This window comes from Papaver somniferum, chromosome 2 (genome assembly GCF_003573695.1).
Source record: "Papaver somniferum cultivar HN1 chromosome 2, ASM357369v1, whole genome shotgun sequence".
In the NCBI taxonomy this organism is placed as follows: domain Eukaryota; kingdom Viridiplantae; phylum Streptophyta; class Magnoliopsida; order Ranunculales; family Papaveraceae; genus Papaver; species Papaver somniferum.
In genome coordinates, this window is record NC_039359.1 from 155,853,171 (window position 1) to 155,876,842 (window position 23,672).

At 36.9% G+C, this 23,672-nt stretch overlaps 3 protein-coding genes across 3 annotated transcripts; all 3 read left to right on the forward strand.

Annotated features, from left to right (window-relative positions):
* The first annotated feature begins 11,081 nt into the window (after positions 1 to 11,081).
* On the forward strand, positions 11,082 to 13,209 carry LOC113354158 (cytochrome P450 71A1-like). Its single transcript, XM_026597582.1, has 2 exons — positions 11,082 to 12,302; positions 12,394 to 13,209. Exons 1-2 carry the CDS (start codon positions 11,283 to 11,285, stop codon positions 13,039 to 13,041), a joined length of 1,668 nt encoding a protein of 555 aa, XP_026453367.1. The 5' UTR covers positions 11,082 to 11,282; the 3' UTR covers positions 13,042 to 13,209.
* Positions 13,210 to 13,802: 593 nt separating this feature from the next.
* Positions 13,803 to 15,783, forward strand: LOC113354159 (ABC transporter G family member 6-like). The gene has a single exon (XM_026597583.1). It carries the CDS (start codon positions 13,831 to 13,833, stop codon positions 15,781 to 15,783), a length of 1,953 nt encoding a protein of 650 aa, XP_026453368.1. The 5' UTR covers positions 13,803 to 13,830.
* Positions 15,784 to 17,817: 2,034 nt separating this feature from the next.
* On the forward strand, positions 17,818 to 19,148 carry LOC113354160 (dehydrodolichyl diphosphate synthase 2-like). The gene is made up of 3 exons (XM_026597584.1): positions 17,818 to 18,312; positions 18,402 to 18,469; positions 18,560 to 19,148. The coding sequence occupies exons 1-3, from the start codon at positions 18,001 to 18,003 to the stop codon at positions 19,041 to 19,043; spliced, it is 864 nt and encodes a 287-aa protein (XP_026453369.1). The 5' UTR covers positions 17,818 to 18,000; the 3' UTR covers positions 19,044 to 19,148.
* The last annotated feature ends 4,524 nt before the right edge of the window (positions 19,149 to 23,672 follow it).

Below are 23,672 nucleotides of genomic sequence, written 5' to 3' on the forward strand. Positions count from 1 at the left end.
ACGTTTGAAGGCGAAGATCATCCGAAGTTTTTGGAGAACTTCATCAACAAAAGGTAAGTCAATACTGAACCACCTATTACTCAAATTTCCACCTTTCTATCTATGAGACAATTTTGCATGACTAAATAGGAAATTAAATGCATAACAGAAATTTCGAGTCAAGTTTATATTGTTAATCATTCTCGAAATTGTTGACTAATTAAGCTTAATAACATTTGTTCATACTTGATCAATATGGTTAGTTAAGAACAATTTATTGTTTATGACCTAAATTATGATTCAAGATTTAATCATTTGAAAATAGCCTGGAACAGTGATATGTGTCATTGATGTTATTCGTGAATGTTTCAAATTGATTATTAGAAAGATATAGAACTACTGTAAATTTGGATACAAGACAATATGCATACCAGTTCACATACTGATACAACTGTTATAGTTCCGCAGCCGCAGTACATGTATTCAGTACACATACCAGCGTAGCTATAGTTCGAAAACAAATTTTGGTATGCATACCCGATATGCACACCTTAAGAAGTCTGTTGACTCATGAACCAGGATGGTACGTATTCCTAGTATGCAAACCGGAGAAGATCTGTTGACTCCTGAACCAGGATGGTACGCATACAGTACACGTACCAGGTTCATCAGAATATTCCTATGAGATAATCAACATTTGAACAACTCTCTAAAAATATTATCTAGACATATTTGATCTTGACTCAAGATTATAGTCTTAAAGTGTCATATTAAAATGATTAAGCTTACAGTTCGTCTGGATAATTTTGGATATCCTTTCATGAACAATTAATTGTACACGGTTCGGTTACGGTTCATCCTAATCAGAATGTATATTCTATTAAGTTAATCTCAAGTCACATTTTCATCTAACGTGGATATTATTTTCTTGATTCCAAAGCTACCTTAGCTTAAATCTAAATCAATCTTGATCTTGATCTTTGAATCCCTGACACTATTTAGTGACCAAAAATACTTCACCTAGGGATTCTTGAATCCAGGTCCAACTATATTTATCTTAATAGTTCGTGTATCCTGATCTCGCTACTGATTGTTGAGCCATTAGCTCAAACATGCGAGATAGATAGAAATCACAAAGTTCTTCGTCTCAGACTTTGTGATTCCGCATGTATATTCCTTTATAGCGATTCTTCGTTGACACCGGAGTAGGAATTACTAGTGGTGAATAATAATCTAGGATACTCTTAGGGAGTCGTAAGAACCGTATTTTGAGGTTTGCTAGATTTTGTCTATTGTAATCTGAAAATGCAGGGGTCTAACAACCTCACCCAATATTTCGATTAGCAATCTGGATGAACAACCTCCAATATACTTTTATGAGAATCAACTAGACAGTTAGACTCGATCAATAGAAAAGTATATCAAAGAGTTCTTATATCTCTATCTCTTGATTTAAATCTTACTCAAGCAATCTGCGAGTCTCGATTAAATATAAGAGATATAAACTTGGACGGTACCAAAGAACAATGTCCAAGGATCAATCAATTTCCAATCAACAACCAAAGGTTGGATTTCACTATTGATTGATACAATGCACAACCTGTGATATTTCAATTATATAACAAAATATAATGCGGAATAGAAATAACACAGGCACCAAAAGTTTTGTTAACGAGGAAACCGCAAATGCAGAAAAAACCCAGGGACCTAGTCCAGATTGAACACCACACTGTATTAAGCCGCTACAGACACTAGCCTACTACAAACTAACTTCGGTCTGGACTGTAGTTGAACCCTAATCAATCTCACACTCATTCAAGGTACAGTTGCGCTCCTTACGTCTCTAATCCCAGCAGGATACTGCGCACTTGATTCCCTTAGCTGATCTCACCCACAACTAAGAGTTTCTACGACTCAAAATCGAAGACTTTAATAAAAAAATTTGTATCACACAGAAAATTCTACAAAGATAGATAAATCTGTCTCCCACAGATAAACCTAAAAGTTTTTTTCTGTCTTTTGATAAAAATCAAGGTGAACAAGAACCAATTGATAAACCGGACTGATATTCCCGAAAAACAGCCTTGTATTATCAATCACCTCACAATAATCTAAATCGTATGATAGCAAAACTAGATATTGCGGAATCACAAACGATGAGACGAAGATGTTTGTGATTTCTTTTTATCTTGCCCTATCAGAGATATAATCTCAAGTCAATTATTCCAATTGAACTCGTACGATAGAAAATGGCAAGATCAGATCGCTCAACTACAAGAGAAGTAGTTTCGTCTGGCTTCACAATCCCAATGAAGTCTTTCAGTCGTTAATCAACAGGGTCTCGAGAAGAAACCTACGATTAAAGGAGAATCGACTCTAGCAAACCAACTAGTATCACACAGGAGGTGTGTAATAGGCACATTTTTGTGTCTTATATAATCTCAATTGTATATATTATTAGTGCTAGATTTTATATTTATTATGGCTTTTTATGTCCCTGTAGGTATTTTTGGAGAAATAAGCTTTTGCAGCGAAATTGGCTTGAAAAGTGGTTTTTGCGCTCGTGGGAGAAAATTACTATACGGACTCTCACTTTGTATAAGGGGTAACCTAATTACTAAGGGGTAACCCATTTCCAGGCATCTGCTAAAGGGAGACCAGCCACAGATAAGGGGGGGGTCACTTTCTTCCCAAATTCAAATAAAAAATTGGCGAGAAAATGTTCATCACATCTGCATGATTGTTGGGTGATGATTCGATCGAGTTCCAGAGCGATTCAATGGCTGAAATTGATTGGGTTTACTCCGTAGGCCTAAACAGGCCTGGTGAAGTCTTTGAATTGCACCCAAATTGGCTAGAAACCGAGTTGGAGCTAAACATGGAAAATATTTTTACACGGACCTTATTGAGCTTATTTTTAGAAGTTCTAGAGAGACTAAAGACCTAAAACTCTTTCCAAAGATACATATCTATGTAAGGAAGAGTTTGAGACAATTGGAAAAGCTCAGAAACGCGTGGAACGATTTAGAGAAGAGATTATTGCCGTAACTTCCAAGGAAGGAAAGAAGAGATTTCGAGGAGTTTTGGGGAGATTAAATCGCTATGTTGGCTATATATAAGTTGCTGGGAGTTCAAGGGAGGAGGTCGAACAATTTGGGGTAGTTTAGAACACCACAGAGTCGAGAAGTCGAAGTTGCAGGAAGTCGAGTTCTGCTGCTGCTGCTGAAGAACACGAAGAACATTAGACCCTTCAGAGAAGTCTTTTATTCAACAACATATATTTTCTATCGTTTCCGGTAACAGCACTATCGCAACAGTTCTCTGTAACAGTGGGTTCTGTAACAATTATAATTGTTACAAACACACTGCTTTGAGCAGTCTTTATACCTCTTCTTCAATAAAACACCTTTTTGAGCTATGGATTATTATTTTGAGCGTGTTTTCACCATGAAGAGCTAAACCCCTTAGCCGAGGCGACGGAGGAAGCCATTGTTCCATGAAAAGTGGTATATTTCTATTTTAATTAATTATTGCAATTTCTTTTATGATTATTTGCATGGAACCAATATTGGAAAATTGATTTTTATTGAATGATTGTGATCCGTTTTGATGGAGCATGCTTATTTTAAGACTTTTGATGTTTCATGCTTGATGTATACAATTGTTACTTCAAAAATCTACTAGAGGCAATAAATTAGAATCACTTTAAACGCAAAGAATTACATGAACATTGATTAGATTAAATCACTTAATTGGTCAATGGTGGAATCCTGAGTCTTGGTGCTTTTTATAATCTTGATAACAACAACTTCTTAAGTTTTCTATTGAGTTTGAATCTAAAATCGAATTTTCACAAGTCTGAGTGAACTATACTTTACTGCCACATTAATTTTTGGCGCCGCCGACGCGGACTTGTATTTAGATTTGTTTTAGGTTTCTTTTTATTTTTATTATTTTTATTATTTTTTGTTCTTTTTTACGTGTTTTGGTATTTTTTCGATTCTTTTCAGATTTGGAGAGAAGCTACAAGGGAAGAAAAAGTGTTATAAAAGGAAAGCATCGCCAAAGAAGGAAATAAAAGAGGAATCCGAAAGGAGTGAAGAAGAAGATTTTGTATATAGTTATTTTGTTTTATTTTTTTAAACTGTAAATAGGTTGTTATTTTTGTAATTTTTCTTTTCCTTTTTGGACATTTTTATTTTTGGACATTCTTGGACATTATTTTTAAACCCTAAGGAAGGGTCAAAATTAAATATCAACTGTTTGCAAGGAAGGACGACAATTACGATACTGTCTCGGCCCCTCGGGTTTGTACACTGACATCGGAGTCGGTGGCCTGAGTCGACTTCAACGGTTCATCGCCCGTATGGTATGGGAGGTAAGGCTCTATCCACCCACGAATCCTCTGTCAGTGGGTTTTATTTTGTGTGACAACTCACACCCCTACAATAGAATTTCGAACTGGTATTACAATAGCCAATACAACGAATATCAGACTGAGTTTCAAAATGGACGTTACTACTTTGACCATAGTGTGAATAATGGTTGGGAACATCAGCCTTTTGAAGGTTATGGTCCATACCATGGTGAGCCCAATTACTATCCACACGCCAACCGGTCATACGAGCAAAATTCCTCTATACTAGAGTCAACACGTAAGTTAGCTGAGTCGACACGTAAGTTAGCAGAAATGAATAACTTAGTTATGGACGAAAGCAATGCAACGAGTGAACTTTCTTTCCTAGATTCAATCAGGAAGTCATGTGAGTCGACTCAAAATATTTTGTTAGAGGCCCAGAACATAACTGCTCTTAATTTCCAATATAGTGTTTCCAATAGTACCTTTGAAAATGAAGATAGTTATTCACATAATCAAGATGACGAGGATAAAATTGGTAACACTACTTGTTTAGATGAGGTTCAACCATTTTCATGTTATTATAATGATGATTATGATGAGGATAGTGTTGATGAAGAATTTGAAATAAGTAGGCATAATGATCAGGAATTTGTTACTCCAATTGAGCTTAATAATGATAATGTTTCTAGTTCAAATCCAAATAATTTTAATAATTATTCACCTATTCAAAAGGACGAGGATTTGACTAGAGATACCCCCGTTTTAGACGATGTAGTATTTCCTTTTGATTACGAAGCTAATAATGGTTTAGAGGAACGAGTTTTTCCTGAGAATATTGTTTTAGAGTCTAGCGATTTAGAAACATTAGTCTTAGACAAAGAAAGTGAACTCGTAGAGATGAGTGGGGATGAACCATACTTAGAAGAATCAATTGACCATTTTCAGGAATCTAATGACCTTGAAATTAGGGAAGTTGTGACTAGTCTTTCTAGAGACACTGGAAACTCTAAGTTTGGGGGTGATTATCATTCTCCATGTGCTTTAACTATTAGAAAGGTCCCTCACTTGGGACTTGACATATGTGCCTCAACCATTTTACAAGATTATCTTCATACACGTTTTCCTGAACCTAGTGATGTCCATAAGGAAGTTCAGTTGTTAGAAACCCATCCTCTGGTTGATGTGGTTTACCCAGGCTATGATATCCATATTGACTTTGTTTTCCCACCAAATATTTTTCGACCAATTGTGGGAACGTATAAGTTTCATATGTATCAATTATTAAGTTTTGAGACTAAACCTAATTACTTTAGGAGATTAGGGCCGACACATTTGTTTAAGGAAGACCACCACTCTCATTGTGGTCAGCTGTGTGAGTCAAAACTGCTTGACTTTAAGGATCCACAATTATTCAGGTTATTATTATGTTCTTCTAAGTTTTTACTTGAGTTTTTCCAGACTTTAATACCTGAACCGGACCGTAGCTTTGAGGAATTCCAGCGCATGAAAATATTTTATCTAGACCCTTTCATAGAGCCTGAACCTGAACCACAGCTAGATGTAGTTGTCTTAAACAGGAAACTAGACAAGGATGCACTTTATTTGTTAATTTTCTTGGCATGTTGCAAATTCCTTTTACTTGTGATAGCTCTATTTGGTTTTGATGACCCACAGATATTTCGGATATTACTTTATGATATGAGGTGATTAATCCTTTCATATGTCTGGCTGAAGACGTTAAACTTAGCACTTCTTGGGAGGTAACCCAATCTCATGCAACACGGTAATATCTTTCCTTATCTCTTTTGCTTCAAATGGTAACAATTTCTCCTTGTTCATGCTTTTAATTTTATCTTTAGAACATTGAGGACAATGTTAGATTTAAGTTTGGGGGTATGGGAGAAACTTTTTAGTTGTAATAAATAAACTCCAGAGCCTAGAAATTTATGCCTATTAAGGATTGCAACCAATCTAAGTGGATGGAAGCATTTTGGTTGTAGGAGTTGAGGAACCAATCTGATTAGATGGAAACATCTAAAGAGTCTATTCATAAGAGCACAGATCTCAGGTGTTAGAAATAACATGGTAGTTTCGCCATATCTCGTTGAGTCCTTTTCACTTTTGTTTTTATTTTTATTTTTAAATATTTTTCTAAGTGATTTGGTGGGGCTCACGATTCAAGTTGTTACCAATGCTAGGGTGAATTAGAGTGATTGAGATACTATTAAAAAAAAAGAGAGAGAGAGATGAAAAAAAAAGAGAAGAAATTGAGACCAGACCATTTGACCAAAAGGAATAAATTCAATAAAGTCGACCACTGGTACCCTTGTATATGCCAGTTGTGTTGACCTAGAGTTAGGTTATCGACCACTGGTACCCTTGTATATGCCAGTGTGTTGATATTAGTCAGACTAGTATCTCAATCCATTAGGATAGGTTCATTTTGGCGGAGTCCTTCAGACAGATATGGGAAACGCCGTTCACTTAGTAAACATCAAAACCATCTATGTTTTTCTTTATATCCATCTTCTTGATCTATCCATGTGATTAGTTTTGACTCCGAATATTGATGTCCATAGTGCGACTATCTGAGTAGAGCTCTGTCACTTTATATGAAATTTAGTATGCTTGAGTGCAAACAAGTGTACAACAATTGGAATTTTGCATCAGGGCACTTCCTCCTGTAGTCAATAAGTATGCCAACCAAGGAGATTCTTTAATACCTTCCAAGGTTCTGCCTAGATAGCTAGGGTCTGGAGTGTAAAGGTTTTGTGGGTATATCTCTTGTAAGCCCTCCCGAGACTATAACTCGGCCACTAGGGCCACCTAGGGGTTTAAAGGCTTGTTGCATACGCTAAATGCAATCGACGATGCCTGCGACAGTGAGTTAGGATTTTATTTTCTAGATTTGATTTGCTCGAGGACTAGCAAATAATAAGTTTGGGGGTATTTGATAGGCACATTTTTGTGTCTTATATAATCTCATATATTATTAGTGCTAGATTTTATATTTATTATGGCTTTTTATGTCCCTGTAGGTATTTTTGGAGAAATAAGATTTTGCGGCGAAATTGGCTCGAAAAGTGGTTTTTGCGCTCGTGGGAGAAAATTACTATACAGACTCTCACTTTGGATAAGGAGTAACCTAATTACTAAGGGGTAACCCATTTCCAGGCATCTGCTAAAGGGACACCAGCCACAGATAAGGGGGAGGTCACTTTCTTCCCAAATTCAAATAAAAAATTGGCGGGAAAATGTGCATCACATCTGCATGATTTTTGGGTGATGATTCGATCGATTTCCAGAGCGATTCAATGGCTGAAATTGATTGGATTTACTCCCTAGGCCTAAGCAGGCCTGGTGAAGTCTTTGAATTGCACCCAAATTGGCTAGAAACCGAGTTGGAGCTAAACAGGGAAAGTATTTTTACACGGACCTTATTGAGCTTATTTTTAGAAGTTCTAGAGAGACTAAAGACCTAAAACTCTTTCCAAAGATACATATCTATGTAAGGAAGAGTTTGAGACAATCGGGAAAGCTTAGAAACGCGTGGAACGATTTAGAGAAGAGATTATTGTCGTAACTGCCAAGGAAGGAAAAAAGAGATTTCAAGGAGTTTTGGGGAGATTAAATCGCTCTGTTGGCTATATATAAGTTGTTGGGAGTTCAAGGGAGGAGGTCGAACAGTTTGGGGTAATTTAGAACACCACAGAGTCGAGAAATCGAAGTTGCAGGAAGTCGAGTTCTGCTGCTGCTGTTGAAGAACACGAAGAACATTAGACCCTTCAGAGCAGTCTTTTATTCAACAACATATATTTTCTATCGTTTCCTGTAACAGCACCTATTGCAACAGTTCTCTGTAACAGTGGTTCTGTAACAATAAAACACCTTTTTGTTACAAACACACTGCTTTATACCTCTTCTTCAATAAAACACCTTTTTGAGCTATGGATTATTATTTTGAGCGTGTTTTCACCATGAAGAGATAAACCCCTTAGCCGAGGCGACGGAGGAAGCCATTGTTCCATGAAAAGTGGTATATTTTTATTTTAATTAATTCTTGCAATTTCTTTTATGATTATTTGCATGGAATCAATATTGGAAAATTGATTTTTATTGAATGATTGTGATCCGTTTTGATGGAGCATGCTTAGTTTAAGCAAGATCTAGAACCTTGTTATATTATTCTTCATTCCTTCAACATATTTGCGTTGGTTAAACAGCATAATGGATCTACTCTTCAAAGCACGTATCATTATTTTGTTACGACAAGATCTATTAATTTTGACTTCCAAATTGTTGATAATTGAATGAATCTGCGCATGATGCATAATTGATTCTTTCAAGCATGATTATTCTTTCAATTACTAGAACATCTCAGGAGAAAATTAAACCACAACAATAATCTAGGAATAGTGAAGAACTAGATTTAGAGAAATTGATAGAAGAAGATTTGTATTGTCGATGGAAACAAAACGGGTGAACCAGTAGAAACCTAGCTGGGTCAGCTGGTTCACGGGATGGACCGGACGGTTCGACTGGTTCGCTGGGTTTTTTTAGCATGTTAGTGGGTCAAGGATGAACCAACCCATTTTTTCTACTGGTTCACTGTTTATGGTTGAACCGTACGGTCCGGTCCGATTCTTAAAAAACTGGTAACAAAGCATTCAATATTCACCGTTAGATGAAAAACCTGATTTATCCAAGCTAATATCTTTCAACCGTTATATCGAAACTTAACTTGTCACACACAAATGAAATGTATTCATTTAGGTTTGAGTAACCGTACCTAAACGTGTACATTGGTTGGCTCACAAATGGTTGACCAATGGTTAGCCATATGAGTGCTTTCATATCTACCGTATTCATCTTTCTCATAACTAGTTCAAATGACTCATAAGAACTAGTTCAAGAGTTGTTCAATTGATTAGGTCTTTATTCATAGACACAATTGAAACAAAATCGGTTTGATTCATTTGAATCACTTCATGAACAATATACCCACGGTTTGCAAAGATTGCATTCCTTATAATTTATTGTTTTAAGTCCATGAACTACCGATTTAAGAAATAACCAGCTTGGGTACGCGTACGGGTATGAGTACCTTAGATACCGGATTTTGAGTTGGTTTTAGTTTCCACACTCAGCAGACTTTTTCGGGTGAAAAAGTTCCGCCAGTACGCTATGGGTACACGTACCTAAGGTGACTGGTTTGTGAGTTCGTAAACTCCAAACCCAGCAGAATTTCACGGACGTGAACTTCCGCCAGTATGCTTACGTGTACGCATACCCAACCTTTCTCCTTAACCAATACTGCTTGCACACATATGCACGCACTTGGTTTCCGGCACATGGATTTATACACAAATGTGCGAACTCACTAAATGCTTACATCCATAGGTGGTTACATATTCTCAACTCTATATTTCAATCATTGAAACATTCTTCTATAATGTTATAACAGTCGTTAGACATAAAGAATCGACTATCGTCATCAAAGCTATTTTCAAGATTGAAACGTCATCATGACTTTCGTCACGGGTAAAGATGAAGATGGTTAAAGAAAAAGCTTACCAACACGTATTTCGAGAAAAAGATAGGCGAGTAAACTCGGCTCGAAATAGCAAGTGTGTATGTATGAAAAATATCATACTTATACGACTGTTGTCTCAAGAGTAGGAGATAGAGTAGATAGACTTTCGAGTGACAAGATGAGTTCAAGTCTCCACATACCTTTTAGTCGGATGAAGTTCCACCGGTTCCTTGAGTAGTTCTTCGTCTTTGCAAGATAATAGCCATGGAGTCTGGAGCTCAACTATTCCTAACTATCCTAGACCGAGACTTAGTCATAAGTATACTAGAAATCAAGACATATAGTTTTGATCACTAATATTGACAAATATGCTTGATATAGCAACGCATGCGAGTTCGACTGAGCAATGCTCTAACACAATCAATTTCCTATCTCTCCTTGATCTTTGATCAAAACGGAAACCACATATATGCTTATTTATGGGAGGAGGATTAGTTTAAAGTCTTCAACTGAGTTAAGGTAAATCTTAGGTTGTAAAGGACGTCAGCTAATTAAGGGAATCAATTGCGCAGATTCTTGCGAGATTCAAGAAGCGTAAGGAGCGAGACTGTAATTGAATCACTTTGATGGTAGATTCGGTCTCAACTACAGTCCAACGTTTTGATAGTAGCTAGAGTCTGTAGCGGCTTAATGATGTTTGATGTTCAATCTGGACTAGGTCCAGGTTTTTTTCCGCATTTGCGGTTTCCTCGCTAACAAAATTTCTAGTGTTTGTATTATTTCTTTTTCCGCATTATAATGTTTATCTTTATTGATCTTGGATATTGATCTTTTGAATCGTCCAAGAACTCTCACAGTATAATCAGGTTCACGGACTTGTTTTCGAATACATATTGATTGTGAGAGTAAGAGATACAAACTCTTCATATAATTCCTGATTGAGATTCATTAAGTTGTAACTCTCGGAATTGTATTTGAGTTTAGTCCATACAAATTGCCTAAGAAAAAGTTGGTGGTGTATTTTAGTACCCCGCATTTTCACAAACAAAGTGTTATATTTATCGAAACAAGGTGTTATTTGGTCTGACTTGGGCCGAGTCAGACCAAATAAAAATAAGAGAATCGTTGAAATAACAGAATATCTCTTAAAATATTGCTACTACGGGAATCAGTAGCGTGCAACCCGTTAAGCGCCCATGTGATCCTCTGCAACTCACCAATTACATAGATCTACATCTAGTATATCTTTTTTTTGATGCTCAAATCATGCATCTTTCCTGGATTACACCTTGGTGTTTGCAATTTGCCTGAAAGTAAATGCACTCTGAAACTCTAAGTAATTTTTCATGTCAAGCTGTTGGGTTTCTCTCTATATAGTATTTGGCGATACAAATCGTTGAAGATAACAAAATGTCTCTAAGAGTATTGCTACAATGGGGATCAGCGTTAATGGAGCAACCAGGTGCAGCAACCTCACTACTAATAGTTCTGTTTATAATTCCTATTGGTCTCTTCTTTATCATGTTTGGATTTAAAACAAAAACAAAACTGCATTTACCTCCTTCACCTCCTAATAAGCTTCCAATTCTTGGTCATCTATTTCAAATAGGAAGACTCCCTCACGTAAATCTTCAACGTTTAGCTCGAAAACATGGTTCTCTCATGCTTTTATACTTGGGTAATATTCCATTACTTGTTGTATCTTCTGCTGAATTAGCTAAAGAAATCTTCCATACCCATGACCATGTCTTCGCTAGTAGACCTTTTATGTATGTTGCCAAGAAATTTTCCTATAACTACAAGGACTTTGCATTTACACCGTACGGCGAGTATTGGAAACAAATGCGAAAAATTTGCGTACTTCAACTTTTAAATGCAAAGAGAATACACTCGTTTCGATCAATAAGAACAGAAGAAGTAGCAGCCATGCTCGATAAGATCAGTAGTGGTAGTGGTGGTACTTCAAATCTTTCTTCTCCATCATCATCACCGGATGACAAGAGTTATGTGGCGGTAGATTTGACGGGAATCTTGATGTCGTTTACGTCGGATGTTATATGCAGAGTTGCGTTAGGGAGAAAATACTCTGATGAAGAAATGATTGGGAGGAAGTTCGGAGATATGGTCAGGGATATGTTTTGTTTGTTTTCTGTTGAGAATGTCGGAGACTTTATACCTTGGCTTTCATGGGTGAATAATTTCAATGGCTTATACAGAAAAGTGGACAAGACCTTCAAAGAATTTGATGGCTTTCTAGATGTTGTCGTCGAAGAACACATTCAAGGTCGTAAGAAAAGGGCATCTTTACTATCGACATCAAGTGATTGCACCACTGAAGAAGATTTTGTCGACGTGTTGCTTGGCATTCACGAATGTGGTGGATCAACCGGGGATTTACTTGAAAAAGATAACATCAAAGCCATCGTTCTGGTAATTCACAGGTTATATTCGACGTGCACGATATTCTTATTAGCTTCATTAGTTGAAATCCTTGTAATTGTGTAGTCTTCTTACTTTGCAGGATATTTTTATCGGTGCAACTGATTCATCGACTTCACTTCTAGAATGGGCAATGGCCGAGCATCTAAGGAACCCAAAGATTATGAAACAAGCTCAAGAAGAAGTAAGAGGGATAGTAAAAGGGAAACCAAATGTCACAGAAGATGATCTCGGCGAAATGCATTACTTGCATGCTGTGATTAAGGAAACTCTACGGGTCCATCCACCAGCTCCCTTACTCGTTCCACACCAGTCGATTGAATCCAGCAAACTGCAAGGTTATGATATTCCAGCCAATGCTATAATCTTAACCAATGCTTGGGCCATCGGAAGAGACCCCATTTCATGGAAAGAACCTGAGAACTTCGAACCACAGAGATTCATGAATTCTTCTATTGATTACAAAGGACAACATTTCGAGTTTATTCCGTTTGGAGTTGGAAGAAGGGGTTGCCCTGGAATACACTTTGCAGAATGCGTGATTGAACTGGCTCTAGCTAATCTTTTACATCGATTTGACTGGGTGTTGCCTAATGGTCTAAAAGAACATGAGCTAGATATGTCGGAAGCAGGCGTTGGTGTTATAACCACCAAGAAGACTCCATTAGTTATTGTTGCAATTGATCATCTTCAAACATCCCACCAATGGCATACTAGTGTATGCAAGTGAAAGATATGTAATATTCATGAACTGAATCCGATGGCTTTTGTTTTGTAAGTTTCTCATCTGAACCTCGCGCAGATGTTAACAGTAGGTAATTCGAAAAATATGTAATATTCATACTATCTTCTTTTAAATTACTGTGAAAATAAAATATTCAAAGTTGTATTGTGAAAATGCCCATTCCAAGCCACCTTTTATTTTATTGAAAGGATTCGAACTCCAACAGCCTTAATGTGTTGGGTTAAACGTGTTGTTGGAAAAATAGAAAACCCCCACCTTAAAAGGTCGTGGTAGTCTGTAGACTCGGTACCGTATGTTCAATCTAATTTATTAATAATCATTTGGATTTAAAACTCATCCATAAACTTCCACACCAAAGCTGTCAGACAATTCTTTCTAAGTTATCAGAAGCAACAGCTCGATCATTTCTGTTAATCGATGATGCCGTAAGCAAGTGTTACAGCAATGATTGGAGTAAAAATATAGAGAGAAGGAACAAGTCTATCACCGAATAAGTAGACGTGATTGAAGTAACGCTTACTTAGGACGTCACCTACTAACAGACGTGATCGCATCGTCTTGGATTAAAAAAAAAATAAGAGAAAATCTTAAATTTATTAGATTGAGATTTATGTCTCCAAATTAATTAAGGTGTTGAATATGTTGCTTCCAGAAGTTGAAGTGAAAACAATAGAAAGTGTTGCCACAATCTAAATATAGAACATGGAAGGAGGCAGTAAGGTTATTAATGATGAACTAAATTTCCAAGTAAGGTTTGAGTTGGGAGAGACATCGATGTCTTATGAGGATGATATTGAAGAACCTAACAACATGATGAAAACATCTATTACTCCATTTGTTCTCGCATTCAGTAATCTGAGTTACAGCCTTAATACAGGTACGAAAATGACGCTTCCTACTAGTATATTTAGCCGAAAATATACCAAAAAACTACACAAGTCCTCCAAGGAGAAAATCTTGTTGAATGATATCTCAGGTGAAGCTAGAGAAGGAGAAATTCTAGCTATTCTTGGTCCCAGTGGGTCGGGGAAGTCAACCTTGCTGGATGCCCTTGCGAATAGGATCTCTACGAAAAGCTTGAAAGGATCAGTAACAATGAACGGTGAAACACTAGAGGTAGGGGTTCTTAAAATGATATCCGCTTATGTCATGCAAGACGATTTGTTATTCCCTATGTTAACAGTTGAAGAGACACTAATGTTCTCGGCGGAGTTTAGATTGCCTCGTTCGTTCTCAAAAACCAAGAAAATGGCAAGAGTTCAAGCTGTGATCGATGAGCTTGGGTTGCGTAATGCAGCAAATACCTTAATAGGAGATGAAGGTCATAGAGGCATCTCTGGTGGCGAACGTCGTCGTGTTTCAATTGGAGTTGATATAATTCATGATCCCATTATGTTGTTTCTTGACGAGCCAATCTCAGGACTTGATTCATCGTGTGCTTACATGGTGGTGAAAGTCCTTCAACGAATTGCTCGGACTGGGAGGATAGTTATTATGTCCGTTCACCAACCTAGTTCCAGAGTTGTTGGTCTACTCGACCAAATGATCTTCCTCTCACAAGGGGAAACCGTCTACTACGGTTCACCCACTCATCTCTCACTTTTCTTGTCGGACTTTGGACATCCTATCCCTGAGAATGAAGATAGAGCCGAATTCATGCTAGATTTATACAGCGGACTTGAAAGCATACCTGGTGGGACAAAAAGTATCGTCGAATTCAACAAACTGCGACAGAAATTAGTAAACAACCAGCAATTCAATTCAGACTATTCTAATGGGTTGCGTGTAAGCATAAAACAAGCAATTATATCAAGGGGAAAACTCAATGACAGTATTAATGTTATCGACGTTGCTCAAACATCTACCATCTCGAAATTTGCAAATCCATTCTGGGTTGAGATCGTTATATTGGTGAAACGATCATTAACAAACTCAAAGCGAGTTCCCAAAGTGTTTATGCTTCAAATTGGTGGTGTTGTGTTCATAGGTTGTATCTTAGCCAGTGTGTATTGGCAGCTTGATAAAACAGGAAGAGGTATTGAAGAACGGATAGGGTTCTTCGCTTTTATAGTGACCACCATCTTCTTTTGCTCCACAGATGTGCTAGCCGTATTCCTCCAAGAAAGGTACATCTTTATGAGAGAAACAACTTATAACTCATACCGTCGTTCATCTTATGTTCTGTATCACTCAATTCTAGTTATACCCTCGTTATTCATATTTTCTATTTTACTAGCATCATTGACGTTCTTGCCAGTAGGTCTAGATGGTGGATTTTCAAGTTTCTTATTCTATTTCTTTGCGATATTCGCATCATTTTGGTCGGCTAACTCGTTAGTTAGTTTGGTCTCAGGATTGGTTTCTCAAGTTACGTTGGGTTACATTGTAGTTATGCCTCTAATTGGCTCATTCCTTCACTTGAGTGGTTTCTTTATAAACAGAGATAGAATTCCATCATATTGGATATGGTTCCATTATATTTCTGCTGTAAAATATCCATATCAGGCCATCCTGTTAAACGAATTCGACAAGCCAAATATGTGTCTGCTAGAAGGTGTTGCTCCAGATAGGTCTTGCTTACTGTTTGGATTGGATATAGTGAGAAAGGAAGACGCTACCGACTTAAGCAAATGGAGTTGCTTTTGGATCACTTTAGCGATGGGCGTTTTCTACAGAATTCTCTTGTATATTTCTTTACTGTTTGGCAGCAGGAACAAGAGGAAGTAGTTCTACTAGACAAACTAGTTTTTCACATGTCTTGTTGCAGTGACAGTTTTTCAGTTGTTATGTAATATTTTCCTCAACATTTTTTTTTTCTTCTTTTTGCTAAATTAAAAATTTTCATTTAAAACTTGGGTTAGTCAAATATGCGAAGCGGTCAGAGGGTGGAATCTTCGGTTGAAAATGAATTTGGACTTCTGACCCAACAATAAGAGCCAGTTCTTTCCAATTTGGCTAATCCAAGTTGGTTTTTAATGAGATTTCACGTCAATATTGTTTAAAGGGCGTGCACAAAAACATACTCTTATGATCCCATGGAAACTTGTAATTTTGTATGCATCATAGAACTTCATCTGCATAAACTTTCATACCAAAGTAAAAGAGAGAACATTTATTAGGAGTTTTGGTTTCAATTTTAAAAAAAATGATTTCCTTTATAATTATTTATAGTTTTTTTTTTTTGCCACAATGTGTTCCAGCTTGAGATTAAAATGGAAAATGAAAAAAAAGCAAAAAAAAGAAAAAAATGTAGCCAAGGGTTAAGGCACATACGAAGGCAACGCATATGCTTGTATTCTAAATTCAGTACGCCTTACTTACGGTGGTGTTTATTCTGAAATTTATGTGTTTGGATTAATTTAAGAGCTAAATTGCTCTTTCCCCGAAGTTCCCATTCATCAAAAATGAATCTTTTTTAGCATTTTTCGTGGGTGTCCTCCAAGATTCCTCGTTACGCATCCGTTATACACATAATACAGCACGTGTGTCTTCCTGTTCTCCTTGGTACTAGCATAAAATACAAATGAACTATTTTGTACTAATGGGTCCTACCGTCCTAGGTTTCCGTTCACTATAGTGTTTGGGTCTCAAATTTGTCTTTAGTGCATGTGGGTATCATGAAAATGAGAAACCAACTGCAGCTTGACATGATTAATAAGGTTTTTCAATAATTAATTTGAGTTCCATTAAAATAAAAAGAGAGCATCCTACTCCAGGCAGGCAAAGACAAGGCCTTAAACAACAGAAAAATATACTCTGAAATGTCGTCGTGCAGCGTGCTGTAACGTGTAAGCTAGTAAACATGCATGATTTTGAGCATCAAAATGAAGCTAGTAGGTCCATGTAACATGCGTGGTTGAGTTGCAGAGGGACCCACATTGTGCGCTTAACAGTCTGTAGATAAACACTTGATTATAGTTTTTGGAATCGGTCGCGCTAGGCGCATCGCGCCTTCCACGCCACTTACTCGCGGTCTGAATTGTCAATGTTACGTGTCACAAAACTTTGGATACGCTGGCTACACGTAGGTTTGAGGAGAGGGGAAAAGTTTGAAGGATAAAGATTTTATTTCTGAAACAGTTGCGAGAGTTAATAGATCTTACAAATCCAAAACAGTTTAAAGAAAGTTGTTCTTGGTGATGATGATTGATGAAATACTTTTTTTTTTATCATGAATTTACAACAGTACAATGAAGGAGACAGATGATGATGATGATGATTCAAAAACAGATAGGTTCTGATCTTCACCAAATAATCTAACATTTTCTCCTTCTGAATGTTATCTGTTTATAAACCCAAATCAGAAGATTACAAATTGTGAAAAATCGAGATGATTCTATCAGTGGGATATTTAAAAGGCATCCGAAATCACTGGAATGAACTAAATTCTTACAGCTGCCGGAAGAGATAATAGAGTCCGAGCAATTCTTAATCCTTAAGACCATAATTCTAAATATGGATCTGCTTCGTGTGTTTTTTCCAGTGATTTTTAAAGAAACTCAATGATAACAACATCCTTCAACCGAGTAGGTTTAAGATAGCGTTGATGATGTTAATTATAATTACTGGATTGATTCTGAGTGAGAAGACGAAGAAAATGAAGAAGGAGAAAGAGAGAATAAAAGTCAAAGAATTTTCACTTGGGCTGTTCTCTTTCCTAGATTAGTGACGTGTGATACTATAACTCCACGTCTATTAGCCACGTTTATTTGCCACCTCGGAACGCGTGGAAGCAGCGGGGATTGAGCGCGTTTTCGGGGATTGAGCGCGTTTTCTAGCATTATGCGAGGAAAACTTCTTAAACAGCTAGCGCTGGACAAGTTTCTCAAAATCTCGCCAGAGTTTTAGTGTTCTCTATGTGAGAGTAGTAAAGGTATTGTAGCAGAAGTATTGATTTCACAATTCTTCTATTTTTCTCTTGTTTCCAAGATCTGCATATCAGAGATGGAGAAGGTGGTGGACATGGAGCAGCAACAGGCTAAAGAGATGGGTAAATTTGTTGTTTTTGATGCTAAGGATATCTGGCCTGCTCATGAGGATTTGCCTGCAGGTCTAATTCGTGAACGTATTCCAAAACACGTTGCATTTATCATGGATGGAAGCCGAAGGTGGGCTATTAAGAGAGGATTGGAGCCTACTCTAGGTCATAATGCATCATCTCATAGTGTAAAACTTCTTGCTCAGTTATGTTGTAATTGGGGTATTAAGGTCATGACAGTATTTGCATTCTCTACTGGGAACTGGGTTCGACCTCAAGTCAGTCATCTATTTCCCTCGCTCTAAACATAAATTTTACCACTAGTTTGGTTTCTCTACTTGCTGATGAATATTATGTGTTTTTTCAGGTTGAGGTTGACTTCTTAATGGACACATTCGAGCTAGTTTCCTTGAGAGACGTCGAGGTTTTCATGAGGTAATCAAATGCATGATTTGGAAATGGTGAAATAATTCATGCATGATACAATGTTTTAACATGACTAACCATTATAAGTGCACGACGCAGGAATGAGGTTCGAATATCTATAATAGGGGACACCACAAAGCTACCAACTGGACTACAACAAGCGCTGTCAAAGGCAACAGAAATAACGAAGAACTACGCGAAACTTCATTTGATCGTGGGAATCAACTACGGCGGTAGAGAAGACATATTACAAGCATGTCAAAGTATCTCTCGCAAAGTAAAAGATAATCTCATCAAACCAGAAGACATCAACGAAAACCTATTTAATCAAGAGCTTGATACAAAGTGTACTGAATTCCCTTACCCTGATCTACTAGTCAGAACTAGTGGCGAACATAGGATCAGTAACTTCTTAATGTGGCAATTAGCTTACTCCGAAATTTATTTTGAGGATTGTCTCTGGCCTGACTTTGGCGAGAAAGAATTTGTCAAGGCATTACGATCCTTTCAAGATAGACGGAGACGATACGGAGGACAAGATGAAGACAATTTGGGAGTGGAAAGTCGTAATCAATCTAACTGATTACCGGAAACCGAGTGTTTTTGAACGTTTGTGTGTGCTTATTTTAGCATTTCCTAATATACAAAATCATGGCTTGTAATTTATTTATTTTTATTATTTTTATTCTCAATTCTTGTGTTTGCTTGTTCGGGAGAGTTACTCCCCAAAGTCATGCATCCAACTCCCTCACGTCCTTCTTCAAGTGAAAGAGGACTTGGTAGGGTTATTCTATCTGTCCGCCTGCATGTCTGTCATGTAGATGTTATAGAGAGCTTGATGTTATAGACATAGTAAGAAAGCAAGATGCAGCCGATTTAAGCAAATGGAGTTGCTTGTGGATCACTTTAGCATTAGGCGTTTTCTACAGAGTTCTCTTTTACATCTCTTTATTATGTGGCAGCAGGAACAAGAGAAAGTAGTTCTCTTAAAAGTTAATCTACGACATGTCTTGTGGACTGAGAGTTTTTCATTTGTCATGTAATATTCTCTAGATCGTCGATAATTTCATGGGGTTTATTTGGTGCTGATGTTCGATTCCCCGCTTACAAATTAATTTCTTCCCTTGGGGTCAGAGAGGGAGACAATGTAGAGCTCGCCCAAATAAATTTTGCACCCCCTATTAAAAGCCCGAGTGAGTTTTTGCACCTCTATTAAAAGCCCAATTGAGTTGAGCTTGTTTCTAAGTTTCCTGTTTGCATACTATTCGGTAACCTTCCCTATAACAAACACAAAAAATGAAAACAAACGTGCCAGTATCAACGTACTGCCATGATTATTTTTTTTTTGAAAGTTAATATATTTAAACAGATACAAAACAGAAAAAAGTTACATGAGGCCATTATCTCAGTGTAAGGAATTGAAATATGAGAATTTTTCAGCAGGGTGTTCTCCTTAGGTGTGATTACATTTGAAACTAGAGAGATAACATCAAAAGCTAAAGCAGAAAGAAGAAATTGTGGCATTAATCTCCATTGTTGTTTGTAATGGCCTTGCTTCCTTGCCTCATTTGCCAAAGCATCTGCTACATTATTGCTATTTCTATGATCGAAAATAAAACCCAAAAAGTACTTACAAGTCTGTAGAACTCTTTGAGCTTCAATTACTGTGACCTTGTTTCTCTAGTGAATTGTGTTGTTGTGACCTCGAGCAAAGTCTATAACTCTTTGCAATCTCCCTCTACCTTGCTTTGCAGATCATGATTGTTTCCCACTTTGCTGCTTCAAGCAAAGCTAGAGCTTCTGCCTCCTCAAGGTTGGCGGCATTGATGGTCCCAGATCCATGTTGGATAGTTTTTCCCGCTGAAGAATGAAAAATTAGACCATATCCAGCATTTTCATTCGCATCAATCCAAGAGGCATCAAAATTAAGCTTGAATGGATTCAAAGAAGGGGGCAACCAAGTGTTATTATTGTTTGAGATCCTAACAGTATTATTTACAGAGCTTGTGACTAGACTATTAGTAGGACTAAGTCCAGCATTAGTAGGAGTAGCACTCAGAGAAGAGTGAGACCAAAATTTTAAGTGTCTAAGAACATCCAAAGAAAGATGAACACTAGAAGTAGATTTTGAAAAAGCAGGGGTCTAACAACCACACCTAATATTTCCCTTAACAATCTGTATGGACTAACTCCAGTATACTTTCAAAAGAATCAACTAGACAGTCAAACTCAATCTTAAGAAAAGTATATCAAAGAGTTATATCTCTGTTTCTTAATGTAATCAACAAATCAAACAGATAGAAATACGTGATCCTGATTAATATAAGAAACAACTTGGACGGTATCAAAAAACAATATCCAAGTGTCAATCAATTCAATCAACAACCAAAGGTTGGATTCACAATTGATTGAACTCACAACCTGTGATATTTCAATTATATAAATAAATATAATGCGGAAAAAAAATAACACAGTCACCAGAAGTTTTGTTAACGAGGAAACCACAAATGCAGAAAAACCCCGGGACCTAGTCCATATTTGAACACCACACTGTATTAAGCGGCCACAGACACTAGCCTACTCCAAGTTAACTTCGGACTGGAATGTAGTTGAGACCTAACCAATATCGCACTGATCAAGGTACATTCGTGTTCCTTACGCTTCTAGAACCACACCGGATTCTGCGCACTTGATTCTCTTAACTGATCTCACCCACAACTAAGACTTGCTACGGCCCAAAGTCGAAGACTTGATAAACCAATCTATCTCACATAGAAAAGTCTATTGAATAAATAAATTTGTCTTCCACAGATATACCTATGAGTTATGTTCCGAATTTTGATAAATCAAGGTGAACATGAACCAAATGATATACCGACTTATATTCCCGAAGAACAGCCTAGAAATATCAATCACCTCACAATAGTCTTAATCGTATGTTAGCGAAAAAAGATAACGTGGAATCACAAACGATGAGACAAAGATGTTTGTGACTACTTTTTATCTTGCCTATCGGAGATTAAATCTCGAGCAAATCTTAGAGAAGATAGTACTCAATCACGATAGAAAACAGCAAGATCAGAACACGCAACTATAAAGAAAATAGTTGGGTCTGGCTTCACAATCCCAATAAGTCTTCAAGTCGTTAACCTACAGGATTTTAGAAAAACCTAAGGTCAAAGGAGAATAGACTCTAGTCGCAACTAGTATCACATAAGAGGTGTGGGGATCAAGTTTCCCAGTTGCTAGAGTTCTCCCTTATATAGTCTTCAAATCAGGGTTTGAAATTAATGTAACCTTGGTAACAAAGCATTCAATATTCATTGTTAGATGAAAACCTGATTAAACTCAAGCTAATATCTTTCAACCGTTAAATCGACTTAGTTTGTTACACACAAAATGAAAAGTGACTTCTTTTAGATATGAGTAACCGTACCTAAACGTGTAAACCTTTGTTGGCTCAATAATAGTTAACCGAAGTTATCCGTATGAACACTTTCATATCAACCTTATTCATCTTAACCATAACTAGTTCAAATGACTCAAATTAAACTAGTTCTAGAGTTGTTCAATTGTTTATATTCTCATAGAAGTATACAAGACACAATTGAAGCAAAATCGATTTTGATTCATTTGAATAAATTCATGGACATTATATCCATGGTTTGCAAAAGATTGCATTCCTTATTATGAAAATATATTAGTTCATGAACAAACCGATTTTATAACATAACCCACTCAAGTATGCAAACGGACACAAATACCTAAGTGGCAGAACTAAGTTTGGGTTCGCTAGTACGCGAACGGGTACGCATACCACCAAACTCAGTAAAGTCCCGAAACTTGAACCTCACGCCAGTACGCGTACTGGTATGCGTACTTAGTTCACGGACCTCTACTAAACCAATCAATACGCATATGGGTATGCATACCATGGTTCCCGGACTTGGAATAACTTGAAACAGTTAGCATACAAGTACACATACTGTGTTATACCCAATCATGGTTATTTGTTCTAAACTCCCATTTCAATCATTGAAACATTCTCGGAAGACGACAATAGCTGTCTCACACAAACTATTAGCTTCAAAGCAATTTTCAAGTGATCGAATGATCAATACGAAACATTCTGATTCTACATCAAATGATTGTCTCACACAAATCATGTAAGATGTTACCAGGCGATTTTCACATGATCATCTTTTGACTTTCTTAAAGAATATAAGATGAACTTGGTTAAAGCGAAAGCTTACTAACACATATTTTGAGAAATATGTCAGCAAGTTAAACTCAGCTCGAAATATCAAATTTGTATAACCGAAGTCTATATAGCTATACGACTTTTGTCTCAAATAGGAGATAGAGTAGATAAACTTTTGAGTGATAGATGAGTTCAAGTGTCCACATACCTTTTGTTGATGAAGTTCCACAAGCTCCCCTTAGTAGTTCTTCGTCTTCAATCGATGAACGTCGTGAAGTCTAATGCTAAACTACACTTTTTATCCTAATCCGAGACTTAGCTATAAGTAGACTAGAAATCAAGACTTATAGTTATGACAACTAAACTTGACAACAAGCTTGAGATAGCAACGCTTGCGAGTTCGACCGAGCAGTGTTCTAACAATCTCCCCCTTTTTCAATTTTAGTGACAAAACTATCAATACATATGGAATAAAACATAAATAAACTTTGTAGCTCTCAATCCAAATGCTTGATTTCCTTGGTTTTTCAACATTACTCGAAATCTCCGTCACTTCCAAGTACTCCAGTGATTCTGATTGTGTTCAACTCAGCATCATAGTTATTGAAGATCCGTATCTATAACAACGAGAAAACAGTAGCTCTTAATCATTGTTATACAGTGTCATAGTATTATTACATAGCATCAAAGTCCAGTTGTATCACAACTTTGACAACAATACTATGGTGATATGTATCACTCCCCCTTAGTCAATACTTCATCTCACATGAAAACCAATCCCCTTAAATAATGATCTGTAAACGTATGTATTTGTAGTGTGAACTACACATTAATTCTCCCCCTTTTTGCCAATATAAATTGGAAAAGGTACGAAAACTAGTGGGATCATAATGAAATTCTCATAGAGATACTTCGTGATTAAAAGAGAAAATATCAACTTTGTTTAGATGCAATCATACAGCCGAAACTAAATGCATTCATCAAGGAGTTAATAAAGATGCAATCATATAG

Excerpts from the sequence above, each read along its gene's own strand:
- LOC113354158 (XM_026597582.1), top strand. The coding sequence starts at position 11,283 with ATGTCTCTAAGAGTATTGCTACAATGGGGATCAGCGTTAATGGAGCAA. Across the intron at positions 12,303-12,393 it reads ACATCAAAGCCATCGTTCTG|GATATTTTTATCGGTGCAAC; the intron begins GTAATTCACAGG and ends CTTACTTTGCAG.
- LOC113354159 (XM_026597583.1), top strand. The coding sequence starts at position 13,831 with ATGTCTTATGAGGATGATATTGAAGAACCTAACAACATGATGAAAACA.
- LOC113354160 (XM_026597584.1), top strand. The coding sequence starts at position 18,001 with ATGGAGAAGGTGGTGGACATGGAGCAGCAACAGGCTAAAGAGATGGGT. Across the intron at positions 18,313-18,401 it reads GGAACTGGGTTCGACCTCAA|GTTGAGGTTGACTTCTTAAT; the intron begins GTCAGTCATCTA and ends GTGTTTTTTCAG. Across the intron at positions 18,470-18,559 it reads GACGTCGAGGTTTTCATGAG|GAATGAGGTTCGAATATCTA; the intron begins GTAATCAAATGC and ends TGCACGACGCAG.